The sequence below is a fragment of the Ruditapes philippinarum genome, unplaced genomic scaffold, assembly GCF_026571515.1.
Source record: "Ruditapes philippinarum isolate M1 unplaced genomic scaffold, ASM2657151v2 ctg4325_1_1_1_1, whole genome shotgun sequence".
Lineage (NCBI taxonomy): Eukaryota > Metazoa > Mollusca > Bivalvia > Venerida > Veneridae > Ruditapes > Ruditapes philippinarum.
In genome coordinates, this window is record NW_026864913.1 from 34,785 (window position 1) to 62,245 (window position 27,461).

Sequence of the window (27,461 nt, forward strand, 5' to 3'; positions counted from 1 at the left end):
AGACAGTCTGTACATGAGTAAAACGATCACAATCGTAAGAAAATATATGTCCTTAAACATTAAACATTGACATCAACCAGGTGGACTTTTCGGAAATTTATGCATCTATTGATTTTGTCTAGTAGTAATATAGCTACCCGGTTTGTAGGCAGTGTACATGTTTACCGGATAAGTCAAAGAAAATGACGGGTAATGTTTACTTTTTATACATGATTTAATATAATTTATTAAGAAACTTAGAATAGAATTAATGATGCTGTATATCTTATGAATGACAAATGTATTAGATCAACATCTTTCCTCTGCTCTTTACAAAAGAAAAGAAAGACAAAAGGATTTTTCTTGCAGTCAAGATCGAATTTACCGCCATCTTAAACGTCGCAAAACTAATTTTAGGACCTTGTCACTGGAGATCTCTAACGCTTCTGGTTTACCTGGCCGATCCTTTATTATAAAAAAAGAAAAAAAGATACTTTAATGTAATATTTAATAATGGTTTCTCTATTATCATATAATAAATCAAATTTTAAAATTTATCGATTTAAGAAAAAAGACAACCGCTACCTAATCCTAACGTTTCCTTTCGAATAAACTTCCTTCATTTCATAACTCGAATAATCTTATGACTACGACGTTAAAGGACATAGGCTTAAGGTGATTCCAATTTTTGTCCGCTTGAAAACAAATTAGCGCGATACTGTACTTTTTTTCCCTGAGAGGACTATTTCTTGAATTCTATATGTGCTATTTGATAAAAATACAATGTTTAACTTACATTTTCAATCTTTTCCAAATAAACGTTATAATCTTTTCCTGTTTCTGGATATCTGTAATAAAGTAATATAGGTTTTATAAATGTTCATGTTCAAATAAAGAATTGAAATTCTTTCCAAGATTAGGTGAACATTTGAGAAATAAGCATTTTGCAGGCCTTAAATAAAAAAAACATTATTTCCATTATTTGAACAAGAGCACCACATGACTTAAAATTTCTTAAAGTAATCAATAATAATCATTAAATTAGCACAAATTTGATAGAAGGAAATGTTGAATGTATAAAGTTTGTAAGTGAGCCTCGGGGCCGGGCAATTATTGATCCGTGGAACATGATTTTTATCACTTTTATAGCAGTCCTGTTTTCCTTTTATTATAATTCTATTTAATTTAGTGGATTACGGGGAGTATCAATTTTAATCTGAGGATGGCCGAAAACACGTTCTGCACACTTTCTTGTCATTATTATTAACACATTTGTATTTCTGCCACATTGTTTTAATCTAATTTTATTGGCTCAAAAGATGCAGAGCGGTCGTGAATGTTTTCGATTCGTACAGAATTATAAATTGTGGCTTTAGCCTTGACCTAAGAATTACCAAACTTGTGCTCTGTGCATGGTCTCATTATGCAAAGAATTTTCGGCTCTTTAAGATACAGAACAGCAAAAAATTTCTAACAGACGGATGTGCGTGCCTTCTTTCTTAGTTGACGTTATGTAATTATATCTTTTATCTTCTTTGATCCCTAAAACCCTAAAGGAAACCACATTCATCCTTTAAGATTTTTTCATATGAAGAGAAGAGATGAATTCTACTTAAACAATGTTAAACCCACTGTGAATGCGGTTTCCTTCTTTTTATGACTCTAGATTATGAATGGAATGAAGCGCATTAATCATTCAATGATATCCCGGACGGACGTACGTCCAGGTGCAAAACGTTACATACAGAACATTTTTTCGGGCGTTTAAAAAACATTTAAATGGAATATATAGAAAATAGAGTACAAACGATTTCGATCTGTTTGCAACATATGTCTCTAATTTATCCCGAGTGGCACTCTTTTCGTCTGAAATAAGATAGAAAAAGTAAATAAAAGTAAACGCGTGAAGTGTTTTCGTGCTAACTTTAATGTTATATGAAAAGAAACTTACTCCTACTTAGGAGTTAAATAGAGCCTAATTAGGACTTTGTAGCCCTACTAAAAAAGTTATATAAGCGTAATTAGGGCTTTTGTAACTTCTTATGAGTCACAAAATTCTAAAGGGTCTTTTCTGCTTATCAAGTCGTTATTGAGATTTCGTTCAAATTATGCTTTTCAAAATACTGGTACCTTATTAGGACACACAAAGTCCTAATAAGGTTTCTAATTTGTTTCTTAATTGTGATATTATAATTAAGTTCTTGCTATTTTTTCTTTTCCCAAAAGGAATTCAAAATTTGGTTTGAATTTCTTATTATTTTTGTAAGTTATCTTTTATAGAACACTAAGGGTGGACTCTTTGGCGCTTTCATATAGTCTTAAGCAGTTTGAAAAAAAAACGTTAATAATGCTCGATCTTTGATTTCATTAATAATCCCAATCGTTCACATTAGCCAAACACGGACGTTTAAGTCGTGTTCATGTAGTCTGCAATTCTCTTGTAATTTTGTTGTGATTAATGCTTCCGATTTTTTTTCCAGATTTTTATAGAAAGAGCACCAAAACACGTGGCTATCAGATTTGTACGAGGGGCATAGTTTATCGTTTAACATAAAAACACGTTCACTGTTGTTACAATATGAAACCCCAGAAAAAAGTAACCAATGAACGAGCATCTGAATATGATATTTCTGTCGCTTCCCCTTTCTCTGCCGTCACAAAAAGTAAACCCCAGCAAAAATGAGCCATTTCATAGGCATGCTCTGTAGTGCAGGTAACTAATACCTATACTCTATGTAAAGCATTGTGCATGTATGTGTATATGATTTAACTCAACAGAAAGTTCCCCAAACTATGAAACCATAATGATTAAGAATTTGAGTATTTCATGAGGTTTTAAGTCCTTTCGATATGAAATATACTGAAAATGAGCTATCCATATCACCAAATGCAATTGTTATAGAAAAATTAAAACAAAAATGTTACCATCATCATTTACATTCTGACTTGCTATTTTAGCTCTTTTGGTGATTTCGCCCTGCAGAATGTAACACAATAGTATTAGCAAGCGTATGTGCAAAAGCCGTATCACATGACAATCAAAAATATTTAAAGGATATAAAGCTGCATCTCATATTTATTATAAATATTTATATATGTATAAAGGGTAAAATTATATTGTTTCCGTAATCTTATTTTAGATTCTCAAAAGATTTGAAATTTACCATGTTTCTGTTATTTAACAAACATGAACATTGTATGTAAACAGAAATAAACATGTTCCGGACAAAAATATCTTTCCATTGCAGTAGGGTGTAACTGTAAAGCATTGTGTGCATGCGTCATTAGCTCTTAAGTAACATGCCAAACATATTTATTTCTTTCATAACGGTTATTTTGAATAATTCTTTGTCAACAAACAATATCTAAGTACAAACCGGAAGAAGTATATGAATAACTCTAAATGAGTACTAAATGCCAAACACAAATAAAGTGATATTCGCTTATATAGTATTACTAAACTTTTATGGAATATATAATATTACGCAGAACGAATTTCCTTTGAATAATATCGTAAAAACAAAGTCAATAAAATACAACTTGCAATCAGTCTATAGTTTCTGATAAGCTGTAATGGAAGAGATTCAACTTCTTTTAAATCTAATGATATTTCTTTAAATATTAAAATTAAAACAATTAAACTCCATTTTTGCCAAGTGTTGCGTTGACTTGGTAAAATAACACTTTTGAACTTACATTTTCAGCACTGTCTACTATGAATCTACTGCGATTTGGCAATGCTAAAGAAATAATTAAAGTATATGTCAGCATGATACACTATAACATTTGACTTTACACAGTTTGGAGAATGTCTTTATTCTATTGTTATAAATGATTTTTATAAGTTTAAAGTAATTATGTCAGCATGATACACTATAGAATTTGACTATACACAGTTTGGAGAATGTCTTAATTCTATTGTTAAAAATGATTTTCATAAGTTTTAAGTAATTAAACACATAATTATGAAATAAATTACCAAGTTGTTCCGTTGTGATGAATATGACACGTTGTAAATGTTCAATATCAATGGTTTTTTCTAAAGTGATAGTTTCACCAATGCTGTGTGTAAGAATCTCTGACATCTTGTTTAAATATTTTGAGGCTCCCCCTTCTTCAAACATTGTCAAAGCATGCTGAAGACCTTCGATTCCTGTACATTTCATATTGAACCAAACAGTTCCTTCGTGCGTTTGGCATTCTTCCGATGTAACGAGATAGAAGAGAAATATATTTAATTGATGTTAACATATTTCATGGCTTAATATAGATTAATATACACGACAAATTATGTCCATACATAGATAAATTTTTCTTCTACACACACACATATATATATATATATATATATATATATATATATATATATATATATATATATATATATATATATATATATATATATATATATATATATATAGAAAATTAGTTTCCTATAATGAGTGAGTATGATTATACTAGTAAGATATTATGTCTATCGTAATGGAATAGGATTTAATTCAATACATACTCATCTGCCTTAATGCTTCAAACAGCGAGTCACGAAGAATGTATGCAGTTAGATTAATCTTTTCTCCCAATATGTTTTGCAGGTTTTGGGATAAATCTTGCAGGTGGGTTTTCAGGCGCGTACTTTCAAAAAACTCTATAAGTTTTAATAAAGCATGGGCAGAATGACTTTCAAATGTCAATATTATAGAGCCCCGATCTCCTCTGGTTAAATTCACCCCAGTTTCTTCAATGTCTTCTTTGAGTTTGTTGAAATTTTCAGTAAGCTCTTTGTTTGCTGTTACTTCAGTTCCGTCGGTGCTTTGATTTGATGCTGCAAGGAGCTGAGCTTCAGCTTTTTCAACAATGTTCTGTGTCCTGGCATAGACATGAACAGCTCCATACACCGCTAAAAGTTAAAGCACGGTACAATGACAACTTCAATTTATGCGTATATTTATAATTTCAAAGTGTTAAAGCAATTTAATTTCTCTTACATCTAAATATGAAAGTGTAAAGCATGATTTAAAAGATTAACTCCATTCATTTAAAAAAAAACATGTGCCTATAAACGATTCAATTTAATACATGTTCTATACGATAGTGCATCAATAAATTCGTAAACTAATTCAATAGCGTCAAAACTACTGGTCCGTTTAAAATGAAACTTTAAATGTTGTGAAAACAGATTATTTCAAATTGAATCGTACTATGTACACAATTTTGACGTCATCACCTATGACGTCACGTAAATGACGTCACGTTACGGACGTCCGTTCGAAAATGGCGTCACACAGCGTCAAAGAACAGCGCATCTTTATAAAGTTTTACATAAAACTCGTAATATAATGACTTACTGTTCACAATTTTTGCATGCTTTTGCTCACTTGTTTCTTCCTTTCTTGAAACTATCAAAGTTTTCAAGGCGTCTTTTATTTCAGTTAAATCCTGTTTGATAATATGCAGATTCGTGCCAAGAACATCTGCAAACAAAAACTAACAATACACAAACCATTCCTTATGTAAAAAAGTTTTAAAGACGTACCAACGAAACCATTTTCAAATTTGAAACGACCTTTTCCTGTTTCAAAATACTTTTTTTCTAACAAAACAGACATAAAGAAATTCTAAAAAATAGCAATTCCGGTTGAAGTTTATGAGTGTTCTGCACTTTAAATTCTTATGGTCAGTTAATTCATGACATAAATATAGGAAATCTGCCAATAGAAAGACGGTCTGTAAGATTACAATTTAAAAACCATTTAAAATTTCAATTTGTGCCAGATTATTTCAAAATTCCTTGGTGGACCAACCATATGGACTTAACACAAAATAAACAGTTCATCAGACAATATCGACTTTGGGCCTTGACCTTGGAAGTATATAGGTAAACATTTGTGCTTACTTATTTTAAAATCCCTTGGTGAATGGCTGAGTTATGGTCCAGACACAAGTGTGACAGAAGGACAGACAGATGTACATGTATAAGTCTATAACTTTTTATCAAGATATTTCTATATTTCCTTTTTTTTCTATTCCCCTTTTTGAAAGTCAGAGGGCAAAATTTTCCAACAATAAATTATGTCAGTTTACTAAGACATAGTGAGTACCGAAAGTTTAATTATTAGTATGTTACTATTGCATTGGTTATGTTAATTATCAGGTTGTTTTGTATCATACTTACTGTTGAGACATTGTTTTATGTTATTAATAAAGTCGTCTGAATTGTTCAGTTTCCTTATTTCCATAGTTGCAGAATTAATGTCCAGCTTTGCACTGCATAGTTTACTTATCAGATTGTCGTTCTTTTCTTTTTCAGACTTCGGCATCTTTGCGCCCATTGTTGTCATTATCAATGAAAGTTCACTCCATAGCGAATAATACGTATTTCTGTCAATACAAGCTTTAGCGTAATGTGCGTAGAAATCATTCCGCATTTCTCTTATTTTCTTGACAGCAAGCTGCTCCGGAGTATTCAATTCTTGCTTAAAATACTCTATTAAAATGAAACATAGGAGTTGTATATCCCATTCCCTTATGTCTGAAGTCTTCGGTGACTCTGGATACAAAACTTCCATCTGCTCTCGTTTGACGTATTGTGATGCTTGAATTGAATTTTGATAGGACCTGAGAAAATGTTCAAGGGTTATTTTCTTTTTCTCTAAACACATGACCATTAAGTTTCTAAGAACACGCGTTCCACCTTTGATAAGGAGAAGAACGAAGCGAATGTAATACGCAGTTTCAACGTTCATACCACTGCAACTGACCTGTTTAAAAAAGAAAATATTATTTTTTCATAAAACGAAATTTTGTTAGTTTTGTTTTATCAAATTGTGAAATTATTTTTGAAATTTATTAGTCAATTTTGACTCATTAAAGTCTGTTTGTTTCTTTGTTTGTTTGTTTTTGTTTATTAGCTATTAGAACACACCTATATTGTAAAAGTCAAATGGCGATTCCTCAGCTTTATATGTAGGGGAAGATTTGTGGTGTCCGTCCTTGCTTTAAATACCGCACTGGAGCAGAACAATAAATGTACAATTGTTTTTTAAACCTCATAGAGTTTAATTATTATAAGCACATATATGAATAGAATATAAGTTGTTATCCCATTACAAAAACCTGTTGCTTGTGTGACATCTGTTTCGCACATTTGCTTACTGATTTTTCATTTTACATGAGAAAATGTGAAGATAAAAGAAACAGAAGAATGGAACGCCATGTCTGTCTAATGTGATCAATCTGTTTGCTATCTTGTGAAACGATGATATTATTTTGCCGTTTAAGCGTGTTAACATGTGTAATTTACACCATGTCTTGTCAAAGGACCATGCTGACTTGTCAAACAGCATGTTAACTTGTCAAATTATCATGACATGTGCAGACAACATGTTAATTTTTCAAAGTACCGCGATGACTTGTGCAAACAACATGTCAACATGTTAAAGAATCGTGATGGCATGTGCAAAGGACATGTTAACTTGTCTAGATTTAATGATGACATGTGCAAACAGCACCTTAATTTGCCGAATTATCGTGATGACATGTGCATAACTTTGACAAGTTAACATATTGTTTGCACAAGTCATCATAATAACATGCTGTTTGCATATGTCATTATGAAATTTTGACAAGTAAACATGTCTTTTTGCACATATCACGATACTTGGACAAGTTAACATGGCGTTTGCACAAGTCATCATTATACTTTGACAAGTTAACATGGCGTTTGCACAAGTCATCATTATAATTTGACAAGTTAATATGTTGTTTACACAAGTCATAACGATACTTTGGCAAGTCACCATGCTGTCTGCGCATGCCATCATGATAATTTGACAAGTTAACATGCTGTTTGGACAAGTCAGTATGACCATTTGACAAGACATGGTGTAAATTGCACATGTCGGCATTCACAAACGACAAAATAATATCACCGTTTCACAAGATAGCAAAAACATTGATCACATAAGACAGTCACGGCGTTCCATATAGAAGTATCGGTATCTCGATCTATATGCTATCTAAACAAAGGAAGTTTTATTTACAGCAAAAGTGTTTTTTTACCTCATGAGCTTGATAATTGGTCTCTAACAATTCACTGTATGATGCACACTCACTATTCGATCTGCTGAAAATTAGCGCATAACTGATATTAGAAATGAGATGTTATTAGAACAATACAAGAACAAGTGAAATTCATATATTTAATGATTTATAATCTTTAAATTGCAGAAATTATTTTTTATAGATAACATTCATCATATTGATCAAATGTTTAACTATAAATGCATACCTATTTCCTACATCATCGCCTGGACGTGCTGATAAATCAACCTGTGTATGGGTTTGCGTTTTTGTATTGACACAATGCCTGCGGGAGCATCGATGGCATAACAGTAACCCACAGTCAACACATCTTTTCAACGCATCTATAGTCTTTTCCCGTTTTATACATAATTCACAGTTGATATGTATTTCTAACGAAACCCCTTCCTCGACAGAAACGAGATTGTGGTTTTGTAATTCAGGAATTACGAAATGATCTTCCTTGCACTCTGTACAGTAATATTGTTTACACTGCTTACAAAACACAGATGCAATCACTTCATCGTCACAAGCCAAACACAACAAACAATTTCGTAATTTTGCCATTGTAAATATTTGCCAACGTCACGAATATTTAACGACAGTCATGTTGCAATACCTACAAATACAAACTATTGATTATTAGAATATGAAACTTTAAATTTTGAAATCAAGAGTGGCAATTCATTTGTGTTCATTTTGTACCGGGAGATGAGTTTAAAGATTGATGAATGCGAAGATATTAGAATCATTTTAAATACTTGCTAAGATATAATTGCATTTTCACAGACAAATTATCTATTTGAAAATCGTTGTAAGTCAAATATTTATTGTGTTGATGATTGTATTACACATTTAAAGTAGTTCACTAAATGAAAAACATATTGAAATATTACAAAACTCCAAATCTGTGACATAAAAGAAAAGGTATCAACTTTCAAATAATTAAACAAAAGCATACATTTCATTATTTATTTATTTTTGTCAAAAGATAGATCCATAGTTATTCTTCTATATGTTCCTTAATTTGAAAACGATAACTAGAAGTACAAATAACCAAAACATGTAACATATGTAATTAAAGAAATGTGGATTGTCCACAAAATCATACATTTGTTTTTATAATGCATTTGTTGTGCATATATACATTATATACGGTATAGAGTAGAATGCCCTTGACCTACATATACCTACCTATTGACGAGTAAAATAAATAACACACACAAAATAGTTGAAACGTTTATTTGTTTGGGTTTAACGTCACACCGACACATGTATATGTCATATGGCGACGTTCCAGCTTCACTGGTGGAGGGACAAACGGGAACGTGAGTAGAACCACTGATAATAGTAGAAATTATAGCATGGATTAAGCCTGAAAACGGGAAAAACTTCAGAATGATCCCATCCGGACTTTCTAAGATGTAACCACTGGAACATTAAAATAAATTCCAAGAAGGTTCCCATCATGATTTCTTATAGAGTGTGGGAATAATAATTTCTTGCATATCAGACTGGCGTTTCCGTGAGTTTTACCCATGCCGGAAATTTCATCTGGCATGGGGGTGCCAGATGAGTCGCGTGCCAAACAACAACATCATTTTACCGCACTTTATGAATGAACCGCGTGAAAATGACGTCATTTAGAAGGGAAATATGTGCTTAGGATGACGTCATTTCACCGTTGTTATTTAAGTTGTAAGTTCATACGCTATGGTAAGAAAATAGTTATGGATGAAATGACTTTATTTCGATGAACATATATCATATTGAGGTAAGGCATTTTAAATATACAGATATTAATCTGTCATATGTTGCGGTTCGGACCGGAATATCCGTCCCGAGGGGACCCGCCCATTGGGCGGTAACGAGGCTTGCCGAGTTACCGCCCATGGGCGGGTTCCCGAGGGACGGATATTCCGATCCGAACCGCAAACATATGAAAGATATTTTTTCTTGCATATTCTGCCATATTATTTCATATTTAAAATGGTTTACCTCAATATGATATATGTTCATGGAAATTAAAGTCATTTCATCCATAACTATTTTCTTACAATAGCGTATGAACTTACAACTTAAATAACAACGGCGAAATGACGTCATCCTAAGACATATTTCCCTTTTAAAACGACGTCATTTTAACGCGGTTCATTCATAAATGGCGCTAAAATGACGTTGTTGTTTGGCATGCGACTCATCTGGCACCCCCATGCCAGATGAAATTTCCGGCATGGGTAAAATTCACGAAAATGCCAGTCTGCCATGCAAGAAAAGTCCGAGTGGGGGTATTCAACTGTTAAAAAATCATAGCCATTCTTTGGTGCATTTCAATATATTTTGATTTATAATACTAAAATCAAATTTTATCCCGACAAAAATGCACAATGCACGATGACGTCATATCCAGCATCAAAATAAGTCTTATGTAAATATATAATATGAAAGTCAGATAAAAAAAAACCAGAAAAATAAAGGGATCTACCCGGACAATTTTGATATATTAACTTATTTTAGTTTTGTTAAATTTAAACGTGTTGCACGATAAACATTTTATCTAATCTGTTGTATTACAGTTGAATTATGCCCTTTTAGAAATAGACGTGTAATCTATATCCGTGCAAGCTAAAGTGGGCCATATCTAAGGACGTTTATAGCAGCTCAGCCCAAATTTATTGTGAAACTTCAAAGGTTGATTTGTCAAACACTATCAAATAAAGCATATGCATTTTCTAACTTTGTCTTTTGGTAGTTCAACTTTATGACAAGTAATAATCATTTATATTAGTGCATTCAGCAGGAACATTATAATGTATACAGATAAAAACCATAACTTGAATAATGTTTTATGACACAAATTTATGACAAGTTCAGACAAAAATCAAAACATTAGATAGATGAATAAGCAGATTCGAATAGGTAAAAAATTAATTTTTATAGCATAACAATATCGTATACAGATAAGTATCGAAAACATTCCGTTCGGTCTATGAAATTTTATGTACAGAAAATATTCAACGGTTTAATTGAAAGCAAACGTAGATTTGAGTATGAGTAAAGATAGTCCGCTTTAAAGAAAATATTCTCACATGATATATGTTGTGTCTGTTAAACTTCAAGTCGAGGAGAAAACGAATTAGAAATAAAGGTTCCATATTTGAAAATTAACTAACATGTGTTCAAGTCGATAGACCTGTAAAACAATTGATAATGAATAGAAATTATCTGATCGCACCACTGCCTTTTTAAGGTAGAAGTATACCAAATCTGAATATATGTATTTACATGTATTAGTGACGGATTTTCAGAAAACAAATATAACAGTTTCTTTGTCAAAATACTTTATGTAGACATGGAAAATATACAATATGAAGTATGTATTGAGAATGCTTAGTTTAGAAAGTCGAAATGTACATTAAAACATTTATAATAGATAGATGAAAGAAAAAGAAGGTAAAATATGCCAAAAGTAGTTTTATTTCGTACACACTACATTGTAACTATATATTTACAAGGCGGCGTCCGTTGCCGAGTGGTTAAGGTCGTTGACTTCAAACCACTTGCCCCTCAAGTTTTTTTGGTTATTAAATTGGTTTTTGCTTCAGAGTTTCTAATAGCAACGTTATTTAAACGCTTTTCTTGTCGGTTGAAAAAAAAAACTGTCATTAAAACTACCGTTTGCACAAACATTTTGAGAATAACAATTTTGAAAACGCTGATAAAGTATGTTTGTGTTTATTTTCTTTCTTTTTATATTTTCAAGCGAAATACAAAGTATTTATAGTCAACGAAAAGTGATATTCAACCGTTTTGCAACATTGAAATAGCGAATTTTTTACCGTTTTTGCACGCGCTGTTTGGCGCTGCATTGTTACGTCACGTTAACAACACTTCAAACGTCTATACAGCGTTAATGGCTGAATAAAAGATATTGGTGTTCGGGTTTATTTTCTTTGTCAGACCATTTTCTATCATTCTAGATAGTTGTCAGAGCGAAATATAACAAAGAGTTGTTTTTATTTATCAGATTTTTAAACAAAATAGCGTCGCCAATTGCAAATACGGAGGGAGGAAATAAGAACGGCGAGTGTACCTACTGTGAAATGTATCACGCTTTCGGCCTTCTTTGATTATATAAGGGAAATATCCGATAATGCTCGACTGATCGAAATTCCTCCCGAGGCGTGCACGTCTGGCGGACCCCAAACAAAAACAGGACATGGCACAAGGCAGAGCATGGACAGGCTAATCACTAAAATGATGAATAATTTGTAACTGATAAGGAATTCAGTGTTCGAATGATGTGTAAAACTTTTTCAAGGGAGATGTAATCCTTAAACTTGATAAGACACTCCTCGTAACCTGACCTCGTCACGCAAAGTACACATGATCAATATACGCATTACCGACTTTATGAAAGGGTGTTCATTTCTTTCTTTGTCAAATTGAAATAAGTATGCTAAACATGCTTTAAACCAATGTGCGAGAGAGGATTTTTTTACTTGAATACATATTTTTTTGTATTTTATATGGTGTTTGTTATCGGAGAAATTCAAACTTTGTATACATGGTTGTAGTGGTAATTTTGCATCAAAGGTGTGTCGTACATTTCATTGAATTCATGCCATGTGCTTTTTGTAGCAACTTATTCAAATAACAGGACACGAAGTGGTTAAGATGTCGACTGCCCTTGGTGCCTAAGACGAAATAAGTAATTTATTTATATATTTGTTTTCTTTATGTAAGCGACTTGTCAGCCATTATATAAAGCTATAAATTTCTTTAGCAATTTAATATTCTATACTTACGAATAGTGGCAAAAGAATTTATTTTACAGAATTAACAAGATTTGGCATTTTTTGTAAAAATAATTATCATTTGCCTCAAATAACTTTCTCCATCTATTTATCCTCTTTTTAAATTTGTTATCTTTATCACACTCTTTGTTTATGTGTTATACATTTTTGTATCATGTTACTGGTTTATATTTTTGTCAGATGCCATTGTTTATGTTTATGCTTTTTGTCAGATGTCATTATATTAATGACATATATTTATTGATGTTTGCAATAAAATTTATTGTAAACGTGTTACATGCAGATGGTTCTAACATTTTGATGCTTGTAACTGAGAGTCATAAAAAACAAAATTGAATTGATAAACAGTAAATTGATTAACAAAATGAGTTGCCATTTTAAAAATGAAATTGATAAAAAGTAAGATATGATTTTTCTATTGGTTCCTCCTATCCTGAACGGAAGAAAGCACAAATAATGGGATACCTCAATGACAACTCTATACATGTGTCTTGCTATCCAAATGCTCTATACATTTGTTATAATTTAACAATTAAAGTATTCTAATTCATTTGGCAGGTACTTTAAACTGAAAACCATAGACATTACACAACAATACTGAAGTTAAGCTGTCACGAAAATGCAATTGTGATATATAGAATTAAGCTAAGTTAATTTCCTATGTTGACATATAATTAGAAATCATTATGACTAAAAGGGTGTTCATGTACGAGTTGATATTTGTGTTTAGATTTCATGATGGCCGTGAGACCAAGAAATACAGATGAGTTTCATTCACAAGATCAACCAAACAGATATGTTTTTGTGACGCGTGCTTAGTGGATGATGCCAAAAGAAAAGCGGTTGCATACTGTCTGATGTGTGAAGAACTTCTTTGTTTAGATTGTGCGCACTATCACAGGAAAATGAAGGTGTCAATGGAACATGTATTAAAAGAAATGATTGACCTGGTACCAGAGGTATTGTCATATTTTATTAGTACATTTCAAACGAAGAAATTGCAATGATGTGTTATATACAGATTGACACGGTTATTTTTACAGATATGTGCACTCATATGTGTCAAGAATTTGTTATGAGCAGTTTATTTTCTTTACCAAAACCTACGAGGTATGATCAAAAAGTTCTCGGCCCGATGTACTTCTAGTCACTATACTGACATTTACACACTATACGTCGATACCGATATCTTATTGAAGATTACTGACCGAGTTACACACGGTTTTATACAGATTAAGTAACATTAAACACACTTTGATCAGTAGAGGGGTGTGTAATTTAGACCAAATGGAGAAAGTTTAAATCAGAGCCGTCATTAAGTACCTCTGTAAGAAAACGAAGACCTCACATGGATATACTTGGGAAGGAGTCCCCTTCCTATAGCACTGTGAAAAAATGGGCTGTTGAATTTAAGAGGGGCAAGGAAAGCATTGGAGATGATGAGCGACCTGTGCGGCCAAAAGAGGCCACCAACGATGAAACTGCCGGAGCTGTGCACGCTCTGGTTATGTGCGACAGATAGCGAGACCTGCTAAGCATTGCTAGGAAAGTGAGTTTAAGCTTTGGTTCAGTTCAGGCAATTCTGACTGATGTCTATGGCATGTCAAAGGTTTTAGCTAGATGGGTCCCCAGACAGTTGAATGACGATCAGAAAGGGACCAGGCTTGACATTTCAAGATATATTTTGTCTCGCTACGAGGATGAACCTGATTTAATTTACCGGATCGTAACACATGATGAATCTTTGGTCCATCACTTCGATCCAGAATAAAAAAAACAGAGCATGCAGTGAAAGTACCCTGGCTCACCCATCCGAAGAAATTCAAGAGGGTGCCATCAGCTGGGAAGATAATGGCTTCAATTTTTTAAGATTGTCAGGGGATAATCATAATTTACTATCTTGAGCAAGGTCGTTCCATAACGGGACGTACTATGCAGACGATTTCAGACGTCTGTGTCAAGAAATCGCGCGTAAAAGGAGGGGCAAACTGACTCAAGGCGTTCTGCTTCTGCACGACAATGCCCCAGCTCACACATCCCAAGTTGCATTTGCTGCTGCAACTGACTGCGGCTTTGAAATTTTTTCCCATCTCCCATATTCTCCGGACTTGGGCCCCTCTGACTTCTACCTGTTTCCGAAACTGAAAATCAAGCTTCGTGGTAGAGGTTTTGGAAGGAATGAAGGTGTCATGGAGGCTGCCAATTAGTTCTTCAAGGAACAAAATAGAGAATTCTATTTTCATGGTTTTGAAGGGTTGAACAAGTTAGAGCACAGGTGGGCAAAGTGCATTGATATAGAGGGCGATTATATCGAAAAGTTAGGCCATTAGATTGGTTCTCTGACTACCGGAAGTACATCGGGCCAAGAACTTTTTGATTAATCCTCGTACCTATCACTCACAACATCCAAATATAATTCTTCGTTGGTTTGCTTGCACGTCTTGCAAGAGGCTGGAAATTAACAGAACGTAAATTACCTGTTCATTAAATGATAACAGGCGTATCTTCATCTGATTGAAGTTAAAATTAAAAACGACATATTTTTATGAATATTTACACTATTTACTTAAACAGAAAAGGGAACAGAAATGTTTCGTGAAATTCCATTAAATTTCGTATTGAGTCGCATAATATTATGAAATGAATTAACCGAAAGTAAACAAAGGAATGTTTTAGATGTTATATTATTATTATTTGCTCGTGAAATAACTTACAATAGCGAATAAATACATACTTAATGGCAAGATTTCCATTTCAAGCTTTTTGCAATACATTTCATTAGATATATCCTAACTTCAAAAGATTACGACAATCATGAAAAATGAAACACTTGACTGTTTTTCATTTAAGCATTGTATTATTTATACATGTAGTTTACGAATTAAACATTTTGTAAGCATTCAGACTAAAATGAAGAAAATGACATTGAACTTTAGTTAGATGCATCTAATGCTCATTTAACGCAAACACATATTGAAAATGTAAGACTGTGCACTAAATCCTATTACTATTAAAATATATTATGAATAAAAATAACTATTTTATGTTTTACCTTTCAATTTTGAAGTAGATAAGTAAAACATAAGTCATAATTGTACTAAACATGATTTTTTTTAGACATATCTTATTATATATACTACAAAATAAATTTAATATGCGTATGTACGTATAACATTGAGACAACATTCATAATTAAGACATCAACAAATAAACTCATGTATGTACATATTTATCTTAGAATCACCCTGGAAAAACCTTTGGCAGGAAAATTTGATCATGATTCAATACTACTGATATAGGAGCCGCCACCCAAGTTAAAAGAAGAAGATTACTACCAGATAACGTTCAAGGATGTCAGCAAGAACAGAAAATGGAAAGTTGATGAATGTGAATACACCGTACCAGTTGCCACAATTTCTGGTCTGCAGCCGAATACGATATATATATTTCGTGTGAAAGTTATACATGAAGATGGTGAAAGTGAGGAAATTCAAACACTACCTTCACTTGCATTAAGCCTAACAGAGACTTTGATTCCCAAGCAGACGATAGGATCATTATCTATATATTCGTTGCCCTTTACTGAAATGAAAGCAGTGGAAAATAGCAGGGCCCGTGCAAAAAGATATACTTTTGGTAAGACTCTTATTTGAAATACATGCCAAACGAAGACAGTAAAATGAAAGTAAGGACAACAAAATAATATTAACATATACCAGCAAACCCTAACTACACTTGATGTACAGTTATATTTATTTTGATATTCAAATCAAAGGCAACTCTGTTTTGTATTATATGTTCATAAAAGATTCATTAAGCCCCATATTAAAATACCACAAATCTATCCCACCATTTTTTTCTTCTTTTGTTTTACTTCTTTGACATTAGTAAATTTGTAGTGAAAAAGTATTGTGTTGGAAAACACAATATGTTTTGCAGTTCTTTTATAAGAAATTCAATTTGAAGCTAAATGTTACTTAAACTATTAGATTTCATATAGTATTACACTCTTCATCAATTTTTTTCTATCACATTGTAGGAAATCCACATTCAGACGGATATGTTGAATCAAAAACAATACTTTTAGTTGGTGCAACTGGAACAGGAAAGAGTACGTTTGTAGATGGTATCGTAAACTATATTTTAGGTGTAACATGGGAAGATCCGTTCAGATTTACGGTGGCCAATGTAGAGGATGAGAAAAATGTGAACGAGGTAGTTTTTCTATTGAAAATGTAGTGATAGCATGAACATGAAGTATATTTTTTCACAATATTTGAAATCCACTTATAAGTATACTGAGCTAAAATGGAAATTTGGCACTGATATTTTTAATGCAAAAGTTGTACTTTGGTGAATTTCTTGAAAGTGTTGTCAAGTGCATTTTATGACGGTGTAGCCCTGCAAGATGACAAACAAGAAAAATGCACGTGCTCACCCAAAATTATGTTGACATCCTAGGTGAAGTTAAGTGTTTTTACAGTCTAAAAAATACACTTCCTTCCACATGCAAAAACTGCTCTTGATGACATCTGTGCATATGTAAGTATCCTACGAGCAAATCTGCTTAATTCAATGCGAAATGCAATGACTGTCACCGTCCCGAAGAATAAGTTAACAACCAACGTTCGCTAGACAGTCTTTCAAAAAGTCCATGTTTTCCCAATTCCTAGTCGTTTTTTTAAATGTTTACACACCTGTCAACAATTATTTATTGTCTGTAACACACCTCAAATAAGTGTTCTTTATTAATAATAGATGTTAATGACTAACAAATTCAAATGAAATCCCTCTGAATCAAACACATTTTTTTCGTCACGTGAAACACACACATAGTCAAATATAAACTTCCGCCGAAAATGACGGAAATAATCTCGGCATGGTTTCACTTTTTCTTGTTCTAGAATTTGTTTTAATTATTTAAACAAGCGACCATTCATATTTTTTAATAAAAAAATATCATCACCATTTAACTTATGTTTTTAGTTCAATGAGAAATTCGTCTGAACTTGAGGGCTACCAGTGGGGAAAACAGATTTGATATTAAGGATAAAATAAAAAGGAAAAGTGTTTGTTTGTTGTGTAAGATGATTATTTTATATCATCTCGTGATCTTAAAAAAAACTAAACTGTATTCTCGCTCACTCAGGAGCGTAAAGTGTGTCGTCACACTGAGTTGATTAGGCAATACGAGTAGGTCATCGTCGATTTGTTATTGCAACTTCCAACAATTGTACCGCTGGGCGGAGCCTTATATGCCCGAAAGTGATTTTTTTAGTAAAGATGAAGCATTTGTAAGACATTGGAATTAAATAAAGTATTACCTCCTTCAAATAACAATCATCCTATGAAGTTTGAATATTGTGGGCCAAATGGAACTTAAGTTATGCCCCGGAAACTTTTTTCAGTTTTGAAGTAATAGTGACCATGACCTTTGACCTTGTGACCCCAAAATCAATAGGGTCCTCTACCCAATATGGACAATCATCCAATGAAGTTTGAACACTGTGGGCCAAATGAAACTAAAGTTATGTTCCGAAAACTGTTTTCAGTTTTAAGGTAATAGTGACCTTGACCTTTGACCTTGTGACCCCAAAATCAATAGGGGTCTTCTACCTAATGTGGACAATCATCCTATGAAGTTTGAATATTGTGGGCCAAATGGAACTTACGTTATACCCCGGAAACTTTTTTCAGTTTTGAAGTAATAGTGACCATGACCTTTGACCTTGTGACCCCAAAATCAATATGGGTCCTCTACCCAATATGGACAATCATCTACAAAGTTTTAACACTGTGGGCCAAATGAAACTTAAGTTATGTTCCGAAAACTGTTTTCAGTTTTAAGGTAATAGTGACTTTGACCTTTGACCTTGTGACCCAAAAATCAATAGGGGTTTTCTACCAAATATTGACAATTGTCCTATGTAGTTTGAATATTGTGGGCCAAATGGAACTTAAGTTATGCTCAAGAAACTGTTTTAAATTTCAAAGTAATAGTGACCTTGACCTTTGACCTTGTGACTCCAAAATCAATAGGGGTCTTCTACCCAATATAGACAATCATCCTTTGATGTTTGAATACTGTGGGCCAAATGGAATTTTAAATTATGCCCTGGAAACTGTTTTCAGTTTTAAGGTAATAGTGACCTTGACCTTTGACCTTGTGACCCCAAAATCAATAGGGGTCTTTTACCCAATATGGACAATTATCCTATGAAGTTTGAATACTGTGGGCTAAATTGGACTTAAGTTATGCTTCAGAAACTGTTTTCAGTTTTAAGGTCATAGTGTCATTGACCTTTGACCTTGTGACCCCAAAATCAATAGGGTTCTTTTATCCAATATGGACAATCATCCTATGAAGTTTGAACACTTTGGGCCAAATGGGATTTTAGTTATGCGCCGGAAACTGTTTTCAGTTTTAAGGTCAAAGTGACCTTTAAACTTGTGACCCCAAAATCAATAGGGGTCTTCTACCCAATATGGACAATCATCCTATGAAGTTTAAACACTGTGGGCCAAATGGGACTTTAAGTTATGCTCCTGAAACTGTTTTCAGTTTTAAGGTCATAGTGACCTTGACCTTTGACCTTGTGACCCCAAAATCAATAGGGGTATTCTACCTAATATGGACAATCATCCTATGAAGTTTGAATATTGTGGGCCAAATGGAACTTAAGTTATGCTCCGGAAACCAAATTGCTAATGGATAGACGGACGGACGGACGCCAGGGAGTATAACATAAAATGCCCGAATTTCATTCGGGCATATAAAAAGAGGACACTGTTTGCTGAAAGTATAACAGCACAAACTGTCAGAATTTTTTTTTTTTTATTTTAACACTTCTTTATCGCGGAAACAGACTTTTTTATCACAAGTTTCTTAAGGTTTAATCAAAGGCAGTGGAATGTGATTGTCTTAAGTGAAGAGAGGCGATTCACCTTGAGATTTACTAATGGTTTGTTCCGTCTGTATCGCAGGCGAGTTGAACGTCACACACAAGTCTGATTTGACCGATTTGGTGTTGACAGTGTCAGGGTTTGAGGCTGATTTATGCCTTCATATTTCTTCTTACAGGGAACTTAACTGCTGTCCAGTATAGGTATCAGATTTTGCAACCAGTGCTGCTCCCGTTTATTCAGGGACATAGCCCTTGACTCAATCAACTATTACGCACATTTTTCTGTGAAATGCCGTCGCAAAGCTTAATCCGATCGAACACATCTAAACACCTAAGTTGAGCTAGGCTGACGTATTCATCAACGTGTCAATCCACAAAAGACGTTGCAAGCTCTTAAACGTGAACACTGACAACGTCTTCCTCGGGCAGAGTTCACAAACGTTCAGATTACCATACGAATACGTTGTGTGGCTGAACAAGACGCTTGGTAGACACAATCGTTACTGAACACCTCGCTCCCACTATTCTTCATTTCGTGAACTTCATTTTGTAGGGTAGTTCTGGCTTCCAAAACTTTATAAGCCGCTATTCAACATTTTTGTTTTTCATCTGATGCGGCATTAAAGTTTTGGATTAGACCCGTTACGAAACCTAACCAGAATAACATAAGTTGATTTATTCTTGTTTTTCACTTGCAAAGACACTTGACCCAATCAATTCTTGTGCATTTTACGATAAAACAATTATTTTAATATCGTTCTATACCAATTCAAGTATCAAAATATTAATACTGTCATTATAAAATTGCCTATTTAACTGTAAAACATCGATTTTCGCCGACTATAGTCGGCCATGACATTCAGGTGCCACGCGAGACCTCGTATGACGTCATTCGCGGGAACAGACTTGAATAAAGTCGTGTACTATATTTAGAACATTTTGTTGACATGATTTTGATATTTTTATTCAAGATAATGTTTTTATTTATTTTCATTAATTTCTTAGTACTTAAATATGATTTTATTGAATATAAATGTCAGTAAATCACCCTTTTCAATATCTTTAAAAAAAGTAATTTATAAAAATATCGGAGGCACATGGGTTCATAAAGGTCAATCTCGTAATCACGTGATCAAACATTTTGGCAATATGGCGGCCAAGTGCCGAAATTTTTACCTGTCGGAAACTATTAGGTAGTTTATGTTTGTAATAAGATTTTTATTTGTCCATCCTTGGCTTATCAACAGATTATATGTAGTTTTATCAAGGTATGCTTCGCTATACTTCATGGCATGTTCGATGAATAAATACGAGCGTGTCAGATTCCTGGCACGATTATTGGTGGACTTTCCCTACGGGGTTATCTTCAGCGTTCACGTCATGTCATAGTATATAAACGTGCACGCTGAAGACCTTAAGCTATTTGTAGGGTAGTCCCAATCATTAACTTTGTTAACTTCAGTGTTGTTATATTTTTCTGGTCCTTCGGTCTCATTGAATCCAGCACTATTAAGTGTTTTGAATTGAGTACCGCTCAAGCCGGTGCTAGGGGGCGTGAGGGATGTTAAACGTATTCTTTATCCCTCATGTACAGACTCAATCAAACCGAGTTTGCAATTCTCTTGTAACTTTGTTATGATTAATGCTTCCGAGGGATCACTTTTTCCAGATTTTTGTTAACGGTTTAACGTGTTTTCATTTCCTGCTGATGTGCAGGTGTCTTGTGCAAAGCATATAACTAAAGTCAACTAATAATGAAACAATACCGAGTGTCAAGTTCAGTTTTTATTTTGGCTCAGTATACGTACTTATTATATTTTAATGAAAACAGTTTGTTTTAAATAAATAAAGATATGTGCAAAACAGTTGTATCTTATCTTGTTTGTCATTACTATTCACTCATGATTTAATGTCTGATGAAATAATGTTGATTATAATTGTACAGAGGAAACAGTTGTTGTTTTTTTAGTTTTAAATGTTGTTATTTGAACGTATAAATTGGGTGCATGGAAACAAAATGTTTCTTTTGAAATATTTATTTTGTATTTCAGGCGATTTCTCAAACAAAATACATTAAATGGTTCACAATAAATCCGGAAAAGGGATGCCGTTTGAATTATCAACTGCATGTTATCGATACACCAGGATTCGGTGATACACGTGGATTGAAAAGAGATCAGGAAATAATTGATCACATTCGTGCTCTTTTTCTCAGAAAGTGAGCCAAATGGTATCACTTTTATTGATGCAGTCTGCTTCCTGAATAAAGCACCAGATGCACGTCTTACACCTTTACAGACCTACATTTTTCAGCCAATTATGTCATTTTTTGGAAGAGACATAGAAAGCAATGTATGCTCTGTCATAACCTTTGCCGATGGCGGTACTCCGCCTGTCTTGGCTGCATTACAACATAGCGGACTTCCTTTTGGAAAACCATTTCCATTTAACAACTCTTGTCTATTACTCAAATCTGACGAGGATAAAGTTGAATCTGATTTTGATGTTTTCTTTTGGAATATGGGACAAAAAAGTTTCAATGTATTTTTTAACACTTTGATCAGCTTCAATCAAAAAGTCTAAAAATGTCTAATGATGTACTTCGTGAAAGGTTCTGCCTACAAGCTAATTTTCAAAATCTGAAGGACAGTCTTCTGCTTCTGATTCTGCTAAAGCCGGTGCTAGGGGCGTGGACGGTAACTTGCACTTTCCATTACCGTTCATGAACAGGCTCAATCAAACCGAGCCTGCAACATTTTCAATTTTGCCGTGTTGGGCTTTCTTTAGGGATTCTGTATTTATCTATTTGATGTGGGCCTTAAAATTTATAACTTTCTACAGCAAGAGAAAAGAATAATTCGAGAAAACAAGTCAATGATAGAAGAAAATCGACATTTTGAGTACGAAGTTGAAGAAACAAAACAGATTAAAATGTCAATTGCAAAAGGTGGCAATGACGTAAACTGTAAAAAGTGCAGTTTGAAATGTATGTGCCATGATAGTGAAGATAAACCAATGTGCAAGGTTATGAATACAGAGGGCTTTTGTGAAGTGTGTCCTGGAAAATGTCATGTCAAGATACACCAAAGAGAAGATTTTAGATATGAATATGTATATATAAAGGTAAAGAAAACCTGTGCTGACATGAAAGAGAAATATTGTGAAGCTGAAGGAAAGTTATTGACACATAAGGAGATTGTAGATAGAAATGAACAAAGGCTCGGAGAGAAAAATGTAACGAACGGCTAAAAGAAATTGCTTTGAGACCCGACCCCATAACAGTGCAAGAATTTATTGATTTGTTGATCGGAGGAGAGGAAATGTCGAGAAAAGATGGTTATTTGGAGAATATCAGCAATTTGAAAGAGCTTCGCGAATACGTTGATAACCCAATGCATTTTGAATCACGACAAGAAGATTCAAGCACGACAACTACCACTGTCAAAGAAAGTGGTAGTTCAATAGAACAAGCATTTCAACAGATAACTCTGCGTTTGAGAAGCTACATTCCAAATTATAAACAATAAACTTTAAATCTTCCAAACCAATTCTAGTTTTCTTACCAATATGTTCTGTTTTGACTTTGTAAAAGAACGTCTTTATCTATAGTACTAGTACTAAGGAAAAATGAAACATAACGTATCCTATATGTTGAACCAAGGTGGACGAGTAGTTAATGTTGCCGACTACAAAACATATCTCTCTCTTCGCTTAAGGTTCCAAACTGTCGGGTACTTTGGATTATTTCATGTGGAGAAGGTATCCAGCTAGCTAACAGGAAGACGGCGGTTCTGCCGTGTTGGGCTTTCTTTAGGGATTCTTATTTTCTCTATATTGTATCGCAACATCAGCGTTGTTTGTGCCATGTGAAAGTCACCCCGTATATTCAATCAGAGATGTTATATTTCCGATCCTTAAATCGTTCAGCACAACATTATTGTTGTGCTTGTGGTAATTTAGTTGTTTCTATTCGGCTATTTTCTTGTTGGGTGGTTCTAGTATTCCTTACTTGAATACTGTTGAATCACCCTTAGGATATGTGGCCTGCTTTTTAAATTTGTCTTTTGACGTATTATTTGTGATATGCAGGCTTCATAACCTCTGATCCCCTTTCAAAATTCCATTTTATTTAGTTCCGCCCATTGTTTGCTCGTTTAGGCCACACGCATTTTTTTATTTGGGGACCATGTGGCGCTTTCCATGGAATGGCACTTACGTGTCAAGGTTCCATGATTACCGCCATATGAATACATCTACGGATGTTTCAAAATTCCAAATTGTACCAGTTCATGTTAAATGTTGAGTTCTGCTTAAGCCGGTGCCAGGGGGCGTGGTCGGTAGCTGCAATTGACAGTAGGCTCATTCAAACCGAGCCTGCAACATTTTCCGTGTTGGGCTTTCTTTAAGGATTCGTGGACATTATTCAAGGTTTTCATTGATTGTATTTTTAAAACCAAACAAAAAAACATTTCAAAATGCATTCAAATTTCGTCATTGGTTTTCGTTTTATTATAATCAATTAAATATTTACCATTCAAATAAATAGTTCTTGAATGTTTAATATTCATCTACATATGCTTTTGACTTGAAAATTTGAATTGAAGTAGGGATATTCTACTCACTCAGGCTACGGCTTCTCTTTACCGTTTTGGTTTAAGTTTTGTGTGCAGCTTTTATTACATCTTCTTACCATATCAACAACTTATTATAGATAGATAAAGTCGTAAATTCGCTATTATAACTTAACATTTATACGCAATACTCTATAATGACTTCATAGCCATAATAATATTCAATACTTCACATATTCCTTGAAGCTCATACCTGAATGTTCCCTGACATGCATGTTGACTGAATTATTCCCTATTGCACACTTAAAATATCCAGTGCAAGACGTTATTTTGATTGAATTATAGCCCATTATGAATATTGACTTTCTTACTAAATTCCTACGCGCAGGATTAATTTTCAAAATAACTGACGGTAAAAGGAAAAAAAAAACATTACACATGTCTTTTGGATCGTTCCTGTAAGTCAGTTTCCAAGAGTCATAATTATGGCATGTATAACTGTGTATTTGTAAAATTTAAATTCATTTATCTAAAAAGCTGGTACTAGCCTGCAGAAAATAATTTGTATAGTCTTACTATATAGATTATTTGTCTTCAGCCTTGGGTCATATAATCTGTCCTAGATAATGTGTTTGGGCGAGAAAATATGAAAAGCAGTTTGTGAAATAAATAGTTAATTGTAATAAGATATCTTCTTGCATTAGCCTCTTGTTATTTTTTTCAAAACTTGTAAGCTGATCATAAGGCTAATCATTGAGAATTGTTGATAACCTTTTCTTTACCTTTTGATGTTAGTATACATGGCACGATAATATTATTAAGCTACATGCACGCCTATAGAGAATAATTTCATTTTGTAATGGAATTATATATTTAAGGGAAGTAATATTTTATAAGCCCAAAAACTTTTCCGTGTAAAATGGCATGCAGCTGGTCGTCTGTCCGTCTGTTAGCAGTTTGTTGTCGTGTCTGGTCTTATCTTTTGAACCGATACAAGAAAATTGAAACTACTTTGCAGAAATGTTAACTATAATGAGACAATGTGCAAAGCGCAGGTTAAAACTTTCTGAGGTCAAGTTCAGGATCACACTTTTGTATCATTTTCAAAATTTCGTGTTTGTTCTGTATCTTTTAAAGTGTTAAATTGTAACATTTTGGTTAAAATATTACTTATAATAGGACGGTGTGCAAACCACAAGTTCGGGCTTACTGAGATCGAAATTGGGCCGACCACAGGAAATACTTGGTTTATATATATATACTTTTTAGGAGTTTTTATGTCCGGTCTGTACCTTTTGATCATTTGGACGGAAATTGAAACTACATGGCAGAAATGTTTAACATAATGGGACGCTGTGCTCATTCAAAATCCTCATTTAAAATCCTTATATAAGTGTTTAGATTAAAAGGGATATTACGATGTATAGTTTCCTCCCAATATATATGTATTTTATCTCCCTTTATTCCCCAAAATCGATTACTTCATTTTCTTTTTCATATCAAACTTTATATTTTTAGATCGTTTTCTGTTAGATTACAATTATTAAGGAGATGATAGGTTTATATTATTTCATAATTTTGAAATAAAAATATCATACTAATTAAAACTGATATTAATTGAAATATGTAAATTCACTATATAACAGCAAGTTGTATATGATAATTATAAAATATTAAGTTTTAAAAGCAATTAAAACTTCGGACATGAATGATGTGTTGTTAATTAACAACGCTACATCTGTTTTGCCTTATTGTGCTCAGTCTTTGTCTAATTAAAAACTGATATGATCGAAGGTCAAATATGAAGTCGCTGTATCTGTATTATTATACATTACAACAAAACATATGGTCAAAGGAGGAAATACCAATATAATAAGTTGCAAAAAGTTTATCCAATGACTTCCACTGCTTTTTTAAATGTATGAATTTTAAAGGCTGTAAAAGGGGAGGTAATAAGACCACATTTTCATATGCCCAAAAATGTTATATTTCATATTTAAGCTTAGATATTTTTAAGAAGCATTGGCTTGTTGACATCTACAAAATTATACAAACCATGCTTCTGGGGTTTATATTGTCCATTACCTAGTGATCATTTAAAAAGGAAACTACGATGGTTAAGGAACTACCGGCCTATATGACTGAAATACTGTTTGGAAAAGGCGTAAAATGAAACAAACAAACTTACCTAAAGTTACAATGCCTTGATTTTAGTTATTTGGTATGTATCATTGTCTAAGAGAACCTGCTATAGTTACAAAAATTTCTCTGATATTAAAAATGGCTATTAACATAGAGGGGTAGTGGGTAGATTTCTTACAATTTACATGTAAAAAGGTTTATATCGTTAACAAGTCTTCAAAATCTTTTCCTGCAACCTACAACGTGCAGAGCATAGAAATTTAGCATGTAGCATCACAAATATTGACTTAATAAAAGTATTATCATCAGTTTTGTACAAAACATAAAGTGAATGTATGTGCGGATAGTAATGTTATGAATGTAAATGGAGGTAATATGAAAAGAAAAGTATATTTTAAGTCATAATATTTTGTGCTTTTGAATTCTGCTATAATATTACTTGTGCGTTTTTGATTTTTGTTGTTTTTTTAGCTCACCTGTCACAAAGCTTTTGTGATCGCTTTTCGTCCGTCGTCCGTCCGTAAAATTTTGCTTCAAATGACATCTCCTCATAAACCACTAAGCCAATTTCATCCAAACTTCACAGGAATGTTCCTTTGGTGGTCACCTTTAAAAATTTTTCAAAGGATTTTATTCCATGCAGAACTCTGGTTGCCATGGCAACCGAAAGAAAAAACTTTAAATAGGTAGAGCTTAGATATTTGGCATGAAACATCTTCTAATGAGTGTCTACCAAGTTTGTTCAAATAAAAGCCCTATGGTCAAAATTGGCCCCGCCCCAGGGGTCAGTGATTTTCCTTATATGCATATAGTAAAAACTTAAAAGATCTTCTTTTAAAGAACCAAAAGAGCTAGAGTTTAGATATTTAGCATGAAACATCTTCTAGTGAGTGTCTACCAAGTTTGTTCAAATAAAAGCCCTGGGGTCAAAACTGGCCCCGCCCCAGGGGTGTCATTGTTTTTAACTA

At 33.4% G+C, this 27,461-nt stretch overlaps 2 protein-coding genes across 2 annotated transcripts; one reads left to right on the plus strand and one right to left on the minus strand.

Annotated features, from left to right (window-relative positions):
- Positions 1-221: 221 nt before the first annotated feature.
- On the minus strand, positions 222-11,252 carry LOC132727248 (uncharacterized). The gene is made up of 12 exons (XM_060712669.1): positions 11,148-11,252; positions 8,267-8,677; positions 8,038-8,101; positions 6,152-6,737; positions 5,325-5,450; positions 4,490-4,876; positions 3,959-4,180; positions 3,676-3,719; positions 2,905-2,956; positions 1,788-1,845; positions 776-827; positions 222-444 (listed from the first exon to the last, which is right to left on the minus strand). The coding sequence occupies exons 2-12, from the start codon at positions 8,623-8,625 to the stop codon at positions 361-363; spliced, it is 2,034 nt and encodes a 677-aa protein (XP_060568652.1). The 5' UTR covers positions 8,626-8,677; positions 11,148-11,252; the 3' UTR covers positions 222-360.
- Positions 11,253-12,451: 1,199 nt separating this feature from the next.
- LOC132727251 (uncharacterized) lies at positions 12,452-27,068 on the plus strand. Its single transcript, XM_060712673.1, is given in 6 exon segments — positions 12,452-12,769; positions 13,606-13,834; positions 16,114-16,511; positions 16,915-17,090; positions 21,832-22,008; positions 22,010-27,068. Coding segments are annotated over 4 exon segments (756 nt in total). The 5' UTR covers positions 12,452-12,769; positions 13,606-13,834; positions 16,114-16,462; the 3' UTR covers positions 22,364-27,068.
- Positions 27,069-27,461: the final 393 nt, after the last annotated feature.

Bases quoted from the DNA above. Each gene is read 5' to 3' on its own strand.
- LOC132727248 (XM_060712669.1), bottom strand. From the start codon at position 8,625: ATGGCAAAATTACGAAATTGTTTGTTGTGTTTGGCTTGTGACGATGAA. The intron at 3,720-3,958 runs GTAATTTATTTC...TTATTTCTTTAG, and splicing joins CATCACAACGGAACAACTTG to CATTGCCAAATCGCAGTAGA. The intron at 828-1,787 runs GTTTGTACTCTA...ACTTTATTACAG, and splicing joins GTTGCAAACAGATCGAAATC to ATATCCAGAAACAGGAAAAG.